The 14,964-nt window shown below is 53.6% G+C and overlaps 6 protein-coding genes across 6 annotated transcripts; 2 read left to right on the top strand and 4 right to left on the bottom strand.

Annotated features, from left to right (window-relative positions):
- Window positions 1–837: 837 nt before the first annotated feature.
- On the bottom strand, window positions 838–2,546 carry SPSK_07365 (uncharacterized protein; the record flags this gene model as incomplete). The annotated part of the gene is made up of 2 exons (XM_016734029.1): window positions 838–2,273; window positions 2,333–2,546. The coding sequence occupies 2 exons, from the start codon at window positions 2,544–2,546 to the stop codon at window positions 838–840; spliced, it is 1,650 nt and encodes a 549-aa protein (XP_016591304.1).
- Window positions 2,547–2,898: 352 nt separating this feature from the next.
- On the bottom strand, window positions 2,899–4,440 carry SPSK_07448 (dihydropyrimidinase; the record flags this gene model as incomplete). Its single annotated transcript, XM_016734110.1, has 1 exon — window positions 2,899–4,440. The coding sequence occupies one exon, from the start codon at window positions 4,438–4,440 to the stop codon at window positions 2,899–2,901; it is 1,542 nt and encodes a 513-aa protein (XP_016591303.1).
- Window positions 4,441–5,574: 1,134 nt separating this feature from the next.
- SPSK_08031 (uncharacterized protein) lies at window positions 5,575–6,129 on the top strand (the record flags this gene model as incomplete). The annotated part of the gene is made up of 1 exon (XM_016734682.1): window positions 5,575–6,129. One exon carries the CDS (start codon window positions 5,575–5,577, stop codon window positions 6,127–6,129), a length of 555 nt encoding a protein of 184 aa, XP_016591302.1.
- Window positions 6,130–6,384: 255 nt separating this feature from the next.
- SPSK_07972 (uncharacterized protein) lies at window positions 6,385–7,056 on the bottom strand (the record flags this gene model as incomplete). Its single annotated transcript, XM_016734624.1, has 2 exons — window positions 6,385–6,776; window positions 6,855–7,056. The coding sequence occupies 2 exons, from the start codon at window positions 7,054–7,056 to the stop codon at window positions 6,385–6,387; spliced, it is 594 nt and encodes a 197-aa protein (XP_016591301.1).
- A 1,245-nt stretch (window positions 7,057–8,301) lies between these two features.
- On the bottom strand, window positions 8,302–10,484 carry SPSK_07154 (MSC1 protein; the record flags this gene model as incomplete). The annotated part of the gene is made up of 7 exons (XM_016733821.1): window positions 8,302–8,526; window positions 8,722–9,311; window positions 9,381–9,561; window positions 9,632–9,690; window positions 9,764–9,886; window positions 9,944–10,306; window positions 10,403–10,484. 7 exons carry the CDS (start codon window positions 10,482–10,484, stop codon window positions 8,302–8,304), a joined length of 1,623 nt encoding a protein of 540 aa, XP_016591300.1.
- A 1,760-nt stretch (window positions 10,485–12,244) lies between these two features.
- On the top strand, window positions 12,245–14,779 carry SPSK_07061 (tRNA ligase; the record flags this gene model as incomplete). Its single annotated transcript, XM_016733731.1, has 1 exon — window positions 12,245–14,779. The coding sequence occupies one exon, from the start codon at window positions 12,245–12,247 to the stop codon at window positions 14,777–14,779; it is 2,535 nt and encodes an 844-aa protein (XP_016591299.1).
- Window positions 14,780–14,964: the final 185 nt, after the last annotated feature.

Genomic DNA, 14,964 nt, shown 5'->3' with positions numbered 1-14,964 from the left:
GCAGGTAGGTGACATCATGGGGCGCTTATCGTGGCTTTCCATATTGTTGCAGCTTCGCTTTTGTTTCCCCAATGGCGTCGAAAACAAACCGCAATGAGCTCCATTTGTTTCTAATGCAGCGTATTCACAACGATGCTGACCGGGCAAAGGTGCAGAATCGCCCAAAAGACAGCAAACGAGTTGCAACCAGTTGGAACGAGCATAGATATAACCAGCCTCCTCCTACTTATCGTATAAATGCAGCAGTGGCCCTTCAAGTAGGCATCGCAATCATAACCAGCTGTATGAAGAACTGTACAATGCGAGTCCCCACCACCATCAAAGGATATGAGAGATGCGATTGAAGTATGCAGGATGCCCGGAGTAACTCAACAGGCAATGGGAAGACAGAAGACGGCACAGTAAGACATGTTGTACTTTGCTTAGCAAAAGGGTGCTCACAGCACTCCCCCAATTCGACGGGGACTGAATGCGTGGGTGCTCAACTCGTAGTTTGGCCCGAGGGCGACAGATAACGGCGGTCTTCTGACACAATGGAACGTATTCTGATAAGGTTGCACTCCAAGGTACCCTGGACCAACAGAAAGTATCGCCAGATGTTGATGCAGTTGCTCGTAAGGGATCCTAGGCCGCTCTGGTCCGTCACGCTGGATGTAAATAAAGCTTGATGAATGCGTTCCCCCGTTCCTGCATAGAGCCATGATGTGCCACCGATATCACAATGTGGTGCTGCCCAAGGGACGGGAAGCCATGATGGCCACCATAGGCAAGGGGTGTTAGGCTCCTGAACGTCGTCATTTACTTGGAATCCAAAATATATACTTAAACAGCGGTTGGTCAGCGCACATACCGCCGCCAGCCTCGGTGCTTGTGCTGTGTCTGTTGCACGTGAAGCTTTGGTGGATGGATATCATCCGCTGCTGCGGGCACGACAGCTTCGACGACCACTCCTACTTTTCCCGCCGAGCCTGACTTCGAAGCCGACCCTGATACAGACCCCCATCGCGAACCCCCAGTCCAGACAGATGGTCGTTTGCGTATCAATTCTGTTTCCGATGCGTCAATAGTGTCGCACGTCGGACAGTGCGTGTGCGTGTTGGGCGTCGAAGGGTACACATCACGCCCATATGTAGCGTTGAGAGACACGTTGCCGACGACATCGCCCGTTTCCAGGCGAATCCAAGTATCCACAGCTGGCCGGTGGTTGGTTCGTGACGATGCGGCCAAACCCGCCTGCCTCAAGCTCTCCTCCGTGACACGGACCTGCCGTCCTCCGCGCGTCCAGGTGCCGTATCCGCCGTAGCCCGTGTGCTGCCCAAAGCAAATATGAACGCCAGTGCCCGGGATGTCGACACCAGGCAGCGTATCACCCGCAGCCCAGGTATGACACCAGGTGTCACCATGGTCATGGCCGACAAACAGTGCCACGATGCCTGTGCCGTTGCCGGCGGCCGCAATGGCACGCATAAATGACTCGTCCTGCCCGCCATAAGCACAGCCAGACTGGGCTCCATCTGGGCACCAGCCCTCAGCCTGCTGTGCTAGTGGCTTGTCGTCATTGATGCCCGGTTGTCGGTGTGGATCAACGCTGTCGCCACTACCGTTCTGGCCCTTGCTGCCCGGGGCGGTGTTCATCTGTAGGGCATACGCGACATTGGGTGGGATGTGGACGAAGGCGAGAGCAGGAATCACGGCCCTGTACTTGGTTTCTAGCTCTGCCTGCGTCTGTTCGAACCAAGCGACAACACTGTTGTCCACCCAGTTCTCCTGTCCAACGCGCTGGCCCGTCGTCCTGTCCTTTTGCTGGTAGAGGAACCCTCCACGGCTGTCAAAGAACCATAGGACCAGCCGAGGCACACAATGGTTGGCCATGTCCTCGCCGTTGCCGGGCGCACAATCAGATCCGTACACGGGGAGGTAGTAGTTGGTCACACCTGCGCGGCGCACATCCCCTGGCCCGGGGTTTGACAGCATGTTGGCTGTACGAGCGAGTCCCCTCGGCTGCAGCTGCTGTTCCCGTGCGAGCAAGTCGGCCCGCGACAGATTGAAGTCGCTGTCGTGGTTGCCATATGTAGAGGCCCACGGCACGGCGCGGTGGACCATGGGCGCAACGATCTGGTCGACGTAGACGGTGCTGTTTTCACGGAACGCATTCTCGCCCGTGATGAGGTCGCCGTTCAGCACGACAAGGTCGGGCCGCTCGGCGTCGAGCACGGCTTCCATGACCCGGACCGTATTGAGGTCCTGCTGCGGGCCCCAATGTGTCCAGGCGTCTATTTTGGGTCAGCAGGCCATCCGTATCGTTTCGATGTTTGGGAAGCGCACGACTTACTCTCTCCAAAGTGGAGGTCTTCAAAGATGGCGATCTGGAACGACCCATCGCTGCAAAACTGGAGCGGTGCAGCCGGGTCACGAGGCGCCCTCACGTCTCTCTTGATGACTTGGCGCAAAGGTGGTACTGTGTTTGTCGATAAAAACACCACCAACGTGGTTATGATGCTAACAACACCGAGCGCCAGCGCCGTCGCCGCTCGTCTAGTCGACATCGCTAAGACAGCGTGGACGGAAAGTGCTCAGACAAAGGTATCGCGCTACGTCTCAGCGACCCTCATAATACTGGCTTTAGGGTCCATGGGATAAAGATACGTCTTAAGACATACGGAGCAGTTCATCGTGCATCGTGAGATTTCTGGGTAGAAAGAACGTAGTCCTGTCCAAAACGGGTCGTTGCTGCAGTTTAGGCTGTTCAGAAGGCAGGAAGACGTATTAGCGGAAAGGTGCGCTGGACCCGCTGTCAATAAAAGGCAGTCGCGACAGCACGTGATACATATTTACACCAGTCATTGGTCGCTTCGTGATTAATTTGCATATTTTACTCTCCAAACGTTATGACATCCGTCACAGCTTGTCCTCATCAAACGGCCCGTCCTCCTCGACCCGCTGCCAAATGTCATTCAACACACTCGCGTTCCGCTCGATAAATTGGCCGTAGCCTTTGCGTCCGACAATGCCCTCGCCGTCGCGGTCCCACACAACCTTACCGCGCAGCACCGTATACCGCGGCCAGTTCGTCACGCGCTTGCCCTCGTACGGCGTGTAGTCGACGTCGTGGTGCAGCATGCTGTTGGTGACGACGAGGTTGTCGAGGCCCGCGGGGCGCTTGGGCGAGCCGACGTTGGGGTACCACACGACCAGGTCCGCATCGGAAAGGCCGGGCATGATGGCGCCCTTTTTCGGGTAGAGGCCGTACAGCTTGGCGGCGTTGGTCGCGGTGACCTCGACGAACTTGGTCAGCGGCAGCTTGTCGCGGCGGTCGGTCGCCGAAAATGTGAGGGGAAGTCGTGTCTCGACACCGGGCAAGCCGTTGGGGATGTGGCGGAAACGGCCGACGGGGAACTCGTCCGAGATGCACGTCTTCTTGCCGGTGACGTCGTCGTCATAGTTGAAGGGGCAGTGGTCGGAGCTGAGAACAGAGAACGTGCCGTTGCGCAGACCCGTCCAGATCACGGCCTGGGCGGCAGCGTCGCGCGGCGGCGGCGAGCAGACGTGCTTGGCCGCCTCGAAGCCGTGCGGCGCGTCCAAATGCTCCTCGCGCGTCAAGAACAGATACTGCGGGCAAGTCTCGGCAAAGACAGGCTGGCCACGTGTCTGGGCCTGGCGGATGCGCTTGGTGGCGCCCGTGTCGCTGATGTGCACGAGCAGGATCGGCGTCTGGGCGACAATGCTGGCGAGCGCAATGGCGCGATTGGTGGCCTCATCTTCCAGCAGCTGCGGCCGCGAGTGGGCGTGGTAGCGGGGGGCAACCAGGCCGCGCTTCTCGAGACGCTCCGTCAGCCACGTGAGCACATCGCCGTTCTCGGCGTGGATCATGGTCAGCACCTTGTTGGCGCGCGCCTCGGCCAGCACCGACAAAATCTCGTTGTCGCGCAGCTGCAGGGCCTCATAGGTCATGTAGATCTTGAGCGATGTGACGCCGCGCGAGGGCAAGGATGCGATCTCCGACAGCGCCTGGTCGCTTGCGTTGCCAACGAGCAGATGGAAGCTGTAGTCGCTGTAGCAGTTGTTGCGGGCGAGCGAATGGGCGGCTTCGAGGGCTGCCAGCAGCGAGGGTTCCGTTCGCTGCTGCGGCGCAAAGGCCACGACCGTCGTTGTGCCGCCGGCAATGGCTGACCGCGTGCCCGACTCGAACGAGTCGGCCGACGAGCCCTTGCCGAACATGCTCGGTTCCTGCAGATGCACATGGCAGTCGACACCGCCCGGCATGACGTAGCCGCCCTCGGTGTCAATCAGCCGCTTTGTTGGCGCCGTTGCCAGAGTTCCAGACGGCGCCAGCACTGCAATCTTCTCACCTCGAATGCCAATATCGTAGGCGGCGATATCGGACGCCGTCACGCACACGCCATTCGTGATAACCAGGTCGTATTCTATACTGTCTGCCATTATGAATCATGAATTGTGCGGAATTCGCTTTAAATTTCGAGGAAATGTCGCGAGATCGATGTTGTTGAATGAAAACTGCCTCGAAATTTGGCTCTACAAGAGCAACAGGACGCGCAAAGCCTTTTAACACGCCAGTCTCAAGTTTGACAGCTCGGGGCTCGTTGGCGCGGTCCTCTTGCATGAATCCCAAAGAGGAGATATCACGATAAGCTCGGCGCAGACCCGACATATCGGCGCCTTCCACCACTCCACTTTCCTACTGCGGTGATGTTTTTGTTTAGGGGGGGCTTTTGGGAAAGCCCTCTTTAGCGATTTCTAACGGTTTTCAGGGCGGCTACCAGGGGTAATGTTGGTGCTATGGTACTATTTGCGCGCCAAACGTCGGGTCTTCCGATAAGGCCTTATCCATCCGCGTGTCAGTGTCTGTTATCGGGCCAGGCCGACAGAGAGCAGTTCGGCGCGCCGTTCTTCAACCGTCGTTCTTTATTAGCTTAATGTTTCCAAAATAGTTCTTTTCCATCTATGACCACGGTTCTCTTCACGACGTCGGCTGTGCTTTCTGGATATTCATCCTTCTAGTTTTCTTTGTTGTCCTTTTCTCTTTTATTCATTTTAAAATGTTAACAAAACAAAAGAAAAAATAACCTCTGTCATGCCAACATGAACAAACGAAGGTTTTTCGATCAAAGGCGTGCTCCAGGGAGAACAGGGACATGGGACATTTATTATGTTCATAGAAGCGAACAAACAAAACAATAAAAAACGTTTTAGTTTGAACAACAGTGCCTTGTTCATTCATAAAGAGAGCGCTGTTCGTCTATGTACGATTCTTTGTTCAAGATACTGTTCGCTGAACAAAAGGGTAGTTCCCATAAGTTTCCCGACGTTGACAAGAAAACACATAAAATGCCCTCATTCCTTTGCCTCTTTTGAAAAAATATCATCTTTTCTCTCCAGTCACACTTCGATCTTCACTCCACACTTGGCCAACACACCTGTACAAGACATTTTCCTGAGATTCCAACGCAAGATTTCAAACAGAGCTTTTTCTCGCAGTCTTCTTCCGTTCCCATTGATTTTCTTCCGTCAACAAACTATCCTTTTCGAGAAATCAATCCAAACTCGTCTCTGAAAATGTCTTCCACCGGTGAGATGTCCTCTTTCCCTTCTTCCTCTTTCGTATCCACCTCCATGTCCACCCGCGCCGCCTCCTTCCTCTCTGCCGATGTTATGTTCCAAAACAATCTGTCTCCCGACGCCTTCCTGGCTCGCACGGATGGCCGGGGCTATACGTCTGCCGAGACCGAGATCTGGGACACGGCGCACCGCCTTTATGTCTACCTGGCTACGTGCCAGCGGGCGCCCAAGCCAGAGCGTCTTCGGTTCTTCCGTCTTCTGGTTCGACTCTGCATCCGTCATCGTTCCATGCTCCTTAAAGGGGTATCTTTACAGGCTGAGGATAAAGGCATGGCCTCCATTGAGGCCTGTGCCGTCTGTTACCGCCGAAAGTACTCGGAGGAGAAGGAGCTACAGTCCGAGCGGACGACTGGCCACTGCTGTTGGTTCCGTCCCGATAGCCGCGCACGGGGTTTCCTCGATCTGGTGCGTTCACTCTGCGACGACCACCCGGAGCTTTTTGGTGATGACGTGAGTCTGGAGGAGCTTGCCGGTCTGTTTGTTTTTGAATAAGCTGTTTGTTTGTTTGCTGCTTTCGTTTGCTTTGCTTTCGCTTTTGCACGATTCAATCTTGACGGTGAAGTCCATTGATAAGTCTGGCTCAACTTTTTTTTTTTCGATACTTTATATCAACAATAAAAATATAAAATTACCCCAAAATAACAAATGTACAAGCAGTCTATTGCTCTCGTGATATAACTGGTATTAAAGAATTCATGCAAGCGACCCGTAGAAAATAAAGTAATCCGTCATCTGAACCCGTATTCTCTACAAGACCTGGTCAACAGATGCAATGACAAAGTCGACACAGCTCTCATATGTCTGCTTCGCATTCGTGCCGAACCAGAACCACTGCAGCACACAATCGCCCGCCACAAGGCAGGCGTCTTCGGCAATGTCGGCCGGAATCGTGACGCTAAAGGCCGTGTTGTTGGGCGGCAGAGCGGGCAGGCTCTCGTCGGCGTAGCTGTCAAACACAATCAGGTTGGCACCCGTTGCCAGAATGCTGTTGTTGGCCGTTGACACAATCGACACGTTCATGGGTCCTTCGTGCGCGATGGGGATTTGTGCCGTCATGTTGACGAGCTGGCCCGGCTGGAACGTCTGGAGGCGGTCCGTGTTGTCTGCAAAAACAGCGCCGCGACAGAGGTCAAGTTGGCCTGAAGGCTCCATATTAGCGTTGGTCGACCAAAGAGACAAACAAACAGGTCGGTCGTGTCTTCACCCCCGGTACGTACATCCTGCAGCTGGCGAGAGGACATCCTCAAGTGGAATGGTGCCATCTTTCAGGACAGCATCGACAGCCGTCTGGCCGCACGCCGCAACCATGCCCGGTCCGGTGAGGCGCGCTGGAGGGGACGTGATGTTGCCATGCGCCGCAGCAGAGGCGGCAAAGAGAGAGACGACCGCCGCAGCGGTAGAGGCCATGGACGTCTTCATTGTGGATTGTGTTGGTTTGTTGGAAGAATCGGCAGAACTAGAGGAAATTTATGAAGAGTGACCGGCACTGTAAAGAATGGTTGAATATTGAGTCGATATTGCAAACTCAAAGGCACAAGGTATATAGAAAGGAGAGACTACTGGATTGATAAAAGGAATGGAAATAGTGTCTTGGTACCTGAATGAGCTTGAGACCTGTTCGCACAAGCAACAGCGACAAACCAGGTGTGGGATGAGGGAAGAGGGTCTTTTATGTCACTGCGAATCCGTCTACAGGCACACCGAGACATGTGCTTGATTCGCAGCAATAATGACGAAAAGACAGGGGTGTTTTAGAGTTGAGGAACGGAATTGATAAGAACTGGTGATCCTCTTCGGGATCCGGGAAGGGTCAACAACGCCGAGATAGGCAAGCTGAGTATGGCAAGTCTAATAAGTGGCGGGTTATGATTGTGATATTGAAAGTATGAAGACGACGCACGGGAGCCATCACTGGAACCCAAATCATCGTGGACCGCTTGTTGGCAGAAGGAATACAACAAAGGCATGAATACTATTTCGCCGCACGGAATCAATGGACCTGTCCTTTTTCCTTCAATTCCAATGTTTGATTGATTATCTTGCTTTTCTTTACCTTACCCGCGATATCTCGGCAGTGGCTGTTGCCACATTTTGAGTTTCAAGCCTCGTGCGATCGACAAAAGTGATGTTTTTGCCTATTTACGACACGACGGACAACAATCGGACTCAATACACAAGTCAAGCGCCTTTTTTGAAAGAATAAAAAAAATAGAAGGGCGGGCGATGGGAGGGAAACGTACTCCATGACACATAAATGCTCTTGATACCGGGACTCCTGTCATCTCGGAGAAAATAAAGATGCTAAGAGCGACCAGCTCAACCAGATCATAACAGATGAGATGAAACGCGCAAGTAATTGAACCAAAAAAAGTCAAATGGAATAATCTACGAAGTCGATCCTGGCACTTTTCAATTTGCCATCGGATTTGTCAAACATTGCACCGAAATGTGCTGGTCCTACGTCGTGTACAGTCTCCTCTGAACGTGCCGACGCAATCTCCACCGTCAAATGTAAACAAGTGTCGAAAACCCTCAGTAGCTGCTGCCTTCATTTTTCGAGTTTCCAGTCTCCCATTGCGCATATCTGCACGCTTTACCTTGTATAGGGTCGTGTAATTCCTCCTGATGGTATCCGCAAACAGTTAAAATGCTGGCACCTGCCCATTACAGCTCATCGTTGGCCTTCTTCCGGTATTCCCCGGCCTTCTCTTGGGCATAGCTGGAACCAAGCTGGATTTGAGCCTTGATCCAGTCAACCGAGTTCCAGAAGCTCTCAGATGCCTTGGCGAACAGCGTGCTCGTAGGCGTGGTCGTGCCGTACCGGAAGTAGGTGGCCTGCTGGCGGGCGAATGCGCGGAGCTCGTTGACGGTGCTGCCCTGAGGAACAGGCTGTAAACTTGGTTAGCAATAATTTTTTGCAAAAAAATAGAAGAAAAAAAAGAAGAAAAAAAAGAAGAAAAAAAGAAGAAAAAAAGAAGAAAAAAAAGAAGAAAAAAAGAAGAAAAAAAGAAGAAAAAAAAGAAGAAAAAAAGAAGAAAAAAAGAGAAAAAAAGGAATGGTGATCCTGAACGGGGTAATACGCACAATGCCGTAGCTGTCAAGGTACGCCTTGATTTCACTCTCGCTCCACGTATCAAAGACGCCGTTCTTAGCAGTCTCGGTTGCCTTGGCCAAGTAGTTGGTCGCTGTAGCATACTTGTCGCCGCCGGCCTTGGATGCAGCGTTGTAGTAAGACTTGGCCGCCTTGAGCAGCTCCCCACGGGCAGCGTCCGACTTCTCGGCGACCTTCTTGGCAGCATCGTCGCCAGTGGAGACTAGGTAATTACGGAGGTTGTCGTACGAAAGGTCGTCAAACGTCCAGGCACTCCAGCCAGAAGCAGCCTTGTGCGCGTTCTTCCGGACAAGAGCACGAAGCTGGTCAGAGTTCGACTTGTGGGGAACGGGCACACCTCGGGCATCGAGGAACGCCTTGAGGCGACTATCCGACCAGCTGTCGACGCTATTGGAGAATGCGGCCCGTGCTGCTTCAGAGACGGCATCCGTGGCCTTGGCGAACTCGTTACCAGCCCTAGTGGTCGCAGCGCCGAAGCGAGCGGCAACGGTGTCGTCAAGCGCCTCGGCACGGCGTTTGCGGACAAGAGCACGAATCTCGTCGACCTTGCTACCTTGCGGGACTAGAGGAATGTATGTTAGTACGCACTCTGTAGTAGTTCTACGACTTTGTCGATCTCGTTCTAACATACCACTGATGCCGTTCTTGTCGCAAAACTTCTTGAGCTCAGACTCGCTCCAGCTGTTCAGGAGGGTGTCGGACAAGTTCTCGTAGGCATCCTTAGCGGCCTTCTGCAGGCGCGCAGACTCGTCCTGCATCTGAAGATAGGCCAGATGAGAGTTACGGCGAACCGTAGAAATCAGCTTGTCGCGCTGCGGGTGGTATTGTCAGATATTATGTATTATGACACCGAAGAGCATGCAAGATTTCGTTAATACTTACAGTAGAGGGCTGCGGAGCAGGGTAGCCGTAGGTGTCAAGCCAGTTCTTTAGATCCGACTCTGGAATGTAGTGTCAGTAAGCATTCGCTTTCGCATCGAAAAGTATCCAAAACAAGAGTGCCGGGTGCTATACCAGTCCAAGTGTCGTAAAGCCAGTTTCCGGGGTAGCCAAAGGTCTGGTGCGACTTCTGGGCAATCGAGTCCAGGTTCTGGCGAGCGTTTCTGAGAAGCACGTCGCGCTCACGAGGCTGGGGAACTATAGTTGCGTTAGTATGTATTGGATGAAAGAGCTCTGTACAGGCTGGGGACATACCAGGGATTTTGTAGTGGTCACAGAAGGACTTGAGCTGGCTGTCACTCCATGAGTCCAGAATCCAGTCCTTTACGTCGACATACGCATTTTGGGCCTTGTCTTCGGTCTCGGTCCAGACCGACTGGACCTGGGAGATGAGCTTGTTCTTGTCCGTCTCGGCGTTATTCTTCGTCTCGATGCCCTTGAGCTTGAGATACGAAGCAAGCTGGTTCGTGTCCCAGCTGCTGTATGGTGTCACGACATAGCTGTTCCAGTTCTTTTGCACGCGATCGGTTAAGTCCTTACGATCTGCCGGCGTTGGGTACGGGATGTTGTGATCCGATAGCCACCGCTCTAGCTCGGTTTCATGCCACTTGTTGTAGGCTTTGGCGACGCGTTAGCATCCAATTTCATATCGGTAGGGTCTGGGTCGCAGCGGCGCGCTTCTATTCAACACCAATTGAGAGGCACAAAACTTACCAGCACGATACAGCCAGCTGTCGGCCGCGATCGCGACGTCCGCCACAATGGCAAGAGGGAGAAGTGCCTTGAGGAGTCTCATCGCTGTCCGGTGGGGAGCCTCAAATGTGTTGTGTTGGTGATGTGGTAAGGAATATGATGAAAATGAAAGGCTTTAAATGTTTGTAGAAAGTATGTTTCTGTAATTTTACCATCTATCGAGAGGAAAACGATGAAGGGACGCGTTCGGGGAAGGGAGGGATGAGGAAGGGGGCAAGGGCAGTTTTATTGAGGGGTCTCAAGTGACGATGACTGGCATCTCTCAAACTGGAGGGCTAGAATCAATCACGTCACACAGAGGGAAGGTGCATTTGGTGCTCTGGCTCTTGGCCTGGACGACCTCCCTTTGTTGTTTGTATCATCAACCCAATTTTCAATGACGTGGTACTTCTCCCCGACTGTCTCGGGCGCTGACTGGACTGCTGTGATGGATAAAAACTGGTCAGACTAGGTAGGAGCTGCCAGTAACTGGGGAAAGAGCTGCATCGCACCTTCCTATAAGCACCAGTGAGAATCGTCGATTTGCGCACCGATTGGGGCGATCGAGAGGAGCTTGGTTGTGCTTGCTGTTTTGGGTACCACATGACGTCACCTACATACTTTCCACTGCTATTTCGCAGGAGGGGCCGAAATACACTGCAATTAGCTCCCTTGCGCGTCATGAAATTGCTTGTGATAGCTAAAGGTAAAAACAAAGATTCTCAACATCTTGCTTAATTAACAGTACTCCACGTCGTCGTGTTGTTATGATCGATGTTCGTCATAAGCAGATGCGGCAAGTGCGTGTCGTGCAATTGTTGTGATAGTACGGCACAGACAAATATGCACGTGACAAGTCACATGATATTAATACGAATTTACTACGCAACGGAGCACCGTGATCGAATTACGATTATATCAAGGGGCATTCTTCATCGGACAAATGTCGACTGGGTGGAAAAGTCATGGATAAGAATAATGAAGTGATAGCGTACCTGAAATCATACGATTTTCGCATCATTTGTAGTGAATTAATATGTAGTAGATTTTCGCTGGCGATGTCGTTTGCCGCTGGCACAAGGTCCGGCCATATTTGACAGCCGATTCCCCTGGCCAATAGGCCCACAATTTTGGCTTCTCGTTTCTGCCTCGCGCTAAAATTTCAACCCTCGAGGACAGCCTGAGCCTCTTAGCAGCTTCCTTATTTTCGAGGCCCAGCCTCTAGATCTTCAGCCTGCTTGTGACTCTTGCGGCGAAGACCAGGAAAGAGCGATTGGCCTCAGCACAAAGCAACACAAAGCTTCAAAGAGAAGGAACGCGGCTGTGTGATTGGCTGCTGCCTCAGGAATAAGAGCCAGGATCCTCCTCTTTACCGCTTGACTCAGAGAAGGCGATTCCGCCAAAGCTTTACCTACGAATCGTCCATTACTGCGAGGCTAATCGCAGATTTGACCAAGTCGGGGTATTGAGGCCAACAGGTCCAGGGGCGCAGCCTTGTCCCACATGAGCGGCGTTTGACCAGTGCTCACGGCCAATAGAGAGAGCTTCTACATGCATTTGAGTCGCTGTACAAACGTTGTTGCTGGACTTAAAAGAAGTGACTTTGTTGCTTCTCGTCGTCTGCTACATTCTTTCAAATCATTTACGGCAAGCAACACAGTTGGAAGCGCCGCTTCGGATTGTCTTTACTCTTTCTCGGTCTTTTCTGCGTACCCCGCGAGCTCTTTATTACCGCCGTGTGTACTACGACGGCTCTTTCACACATCAGCCTCACCACTACTCGAGAAGATCAAAGGGACAACACACACCGGCTCACATATCAGCATGGACAGCACACACATCGAGACTGCCGCCGCCGGTATGGCCGCAGCATCTCCGGTACTGCCCAAGGCACCATACAAGGACCAGGACGTTCAGGAGGTCGCAGAGATCATCCGCATTTTGGACGAGGCAGTCAAGCAGAAAAAGCGCTCTGCTTTTACCATCAAGAAAACGCGTTTTACCGTCAGCAACTCCGAAGATGGATACTACGTCGACTCATGGAAGATGAACGACTGGGACTACAAGCGGCGCGACCTGCCGACATATGCACGTGGCCTATTCACGACCAAGAACAAGCACGGCCAGCCGTCTATTGCCATCCGCGGCTACGATAAGTTCTTCAATATCAACGAGGTCCACGAGACTCGGTGGGAAAACATTGAGGAGCGCACACAGGGGCCCTATGAGATCACACTCAAGGAGAACGGTTGTATCATCTTCGTGTCTGGCCTTGCCGATGACACTTTGCTGGTGTGCAGCAAGCACTCCACCGGCGACCGCGGCGACGTCGAGCTGAGTCACTCCAGCGCTGGCGAGGCGCGTATTCAGATCCAGCTGGAACGGTTGGGCAAGACGAAGCAGGACCTGGCACGAGAGCTGTACACACGGAACGTCACCGCCGTGGCCGAGCTCTGCGATGACTCTTTCGAGGAGCACATTCTCGCCTACGGCCCCGACAAGGCCGGCCTCTACCTGCACGGCATCAACCTCAACCTGCCAGAGTTCCGGACATATCCTAGCATCTTGGTGCAGGATTTCGCGGAAAATTGGGGTTTCATCAAGACAGATCTCAAGGTAATTGATACTATATCCGAAGTGCGGACGTTTCTCGAGTCTGTAGCCGAGACGGGTTCGCACGATGGGCGCGACGTCGAAGGTTTCGTGATCCGGTGCCGCATGTCCCCAAAGCCGGAGTCCATGCCGTACCAGGATTGGTTCTTCAAGTACAAGTTCGAGGAGCCGTACCTCATGTACCGCCAGTGGCGCGAATGTACCAAGGCGCTGATCATGGGACGGACGCCGAGCTACAAGAAGCACCAGGCCATCACCCAGGAATACCTCATGTACGCGCGCAAGCGGATTGCAGCAGACCCGAAGCTGGGCCGGCAGTACAACAAGAACCACGGCATCATCCAGCTGCGCGAAGATTTCTTGGCGTTCAAGCACCTGAACGGCACCGACGCTGCCAACTTTGAGGAGGTCTACGGCGGCGGTAGCAAAACCGAGGTGACCAAGGACGTGATTCTCGTACCCATCGCCACGATTGGCTGCGGAAAGACGACGCTGGCCATTGCGCTGGGTCATCTGTTTGGCTACGGTCACATCCAGAACGACAACATTACGGGCACGAAGCGGCCGCCACGGTTTACGCGAATGGTGCTGGACGAGCTTCAGACCCACCCGGCGGTTGTCGCGGACCGCAACAACGCACAGAAGCATGAGCGGAAGCAGATTCTCCACGACGTTAAGCACATGCATTTGTCTGCGACTATGGTTGCGCTCAATTTTGTTCACGACGATGTGGATGCAATCCGTGCCATTACGCACGAACGTGTGTTTGCGCGCGGCGACAACCACCAGACGATCCACGCCGCGACCGACGCCAACAAGGTGGTCGGCATCATGGAGGGTTTCATTCAGCGGTTTGAGCCGCTGGACCTCTCTCGTGCGCCGGATGAGGGCTTTGATGCAGTGATTGACCTGTCCCCGACAGCAGGCAGTCGTGCGAACCTGGAGACGGTGGTTCGCCAGTTGCACAACCTGTATCCGAACCTGGTCAAGGAGGTGCCGTCTGCCGAGGCGATGGACGAGGCGATTGCGGCCGCGATTGGCAACTACAATCCTACGCTGCGCCACGAGATTGTCGACCGTGGCAAGAACAAAGGCCCTTCCCAGACGCCGAAGCAGAACCAGCCACCGAAGGCCGTCGTGAAGAAGAAGCCGCTGGAGTACATGGCCGTGCACGTCGCGGGCAAGGATGTTAACGCGCATCTCGAAAGCACCTTCAAGAACCAGCCGGCCGATGCCTCTCGCTTCTACAAGCAGCTCAAGCAGACACGCCGCGTGCAGCCCAGCTTCCATGTGACGCTGATGCACCGTGCTAGCGCCAAGGAGCGCCCGGAGCTGTGGGACCGGTACCAGAAGCTGCATGCGGATGCTGATGCGGCGGCCGAGGCTGCAGCAGCAGCGGGTGGCCCGACGTACATTGTGAACGACACACCGCCCGAGGTGGGTGAGGTGGACGTGCAGCTGGAGCGCGTGGTGTTTGATAACCGGCTGATGGCATTTGTGGTACGGTTGGTGAGCAAAGAGGCCGCGGCCGGCGGCGAGGGTGCAGAGGACAACTGGACGTGCATCAACAAGGTATTTCACATCACAGTGGGGACTCGCGACGACAGCGTCAAGCCAAAGGAGAGCAACGACCTGCTGGCCCGCTGGTTAGAGCAGGGCAGCACGGAGACGAACGGCATTACGGACATTGTGATTGAGGGGCAGCCCCTGCTTCACGGTGTTGTGCGTGGCGTTTTGTCCCGTTAAAGCCGTGCGGATGTAGCGTTGTGTATTTGATTTGTATTCCGCAACCACCTTCATAGCGATGCAGGTCACTTCGTTCAGTTTAAAGGAACATTGTATGGCTGGGAACTAGAGCAGCGTTACTAAAAGCTCCATTTTCATTGATTTACATTTGATATATGTGCATATTCCTCAAGGCAAAGGGTCGC

This window comes from Sporothrix schenckii, assembly GCF_000961545.1.
Source record: "Sporothrix schenckii 1099-18 chromosome Unknown Cont41, whole genome shotgun sequence".
In the NCBI taxonomy this organism is placed as follows: Eukaryota; Fungi; Ascomycota; class Sordariomycetes; order Ophiostomatales; family Ophiostomataceae; genus Sporothrix; species Sporothrix schenckii.
Note: the sequence above shows the minus strand (reverse complement) of the source record. Positions and strands in the feature narration are given on the sequence as shown.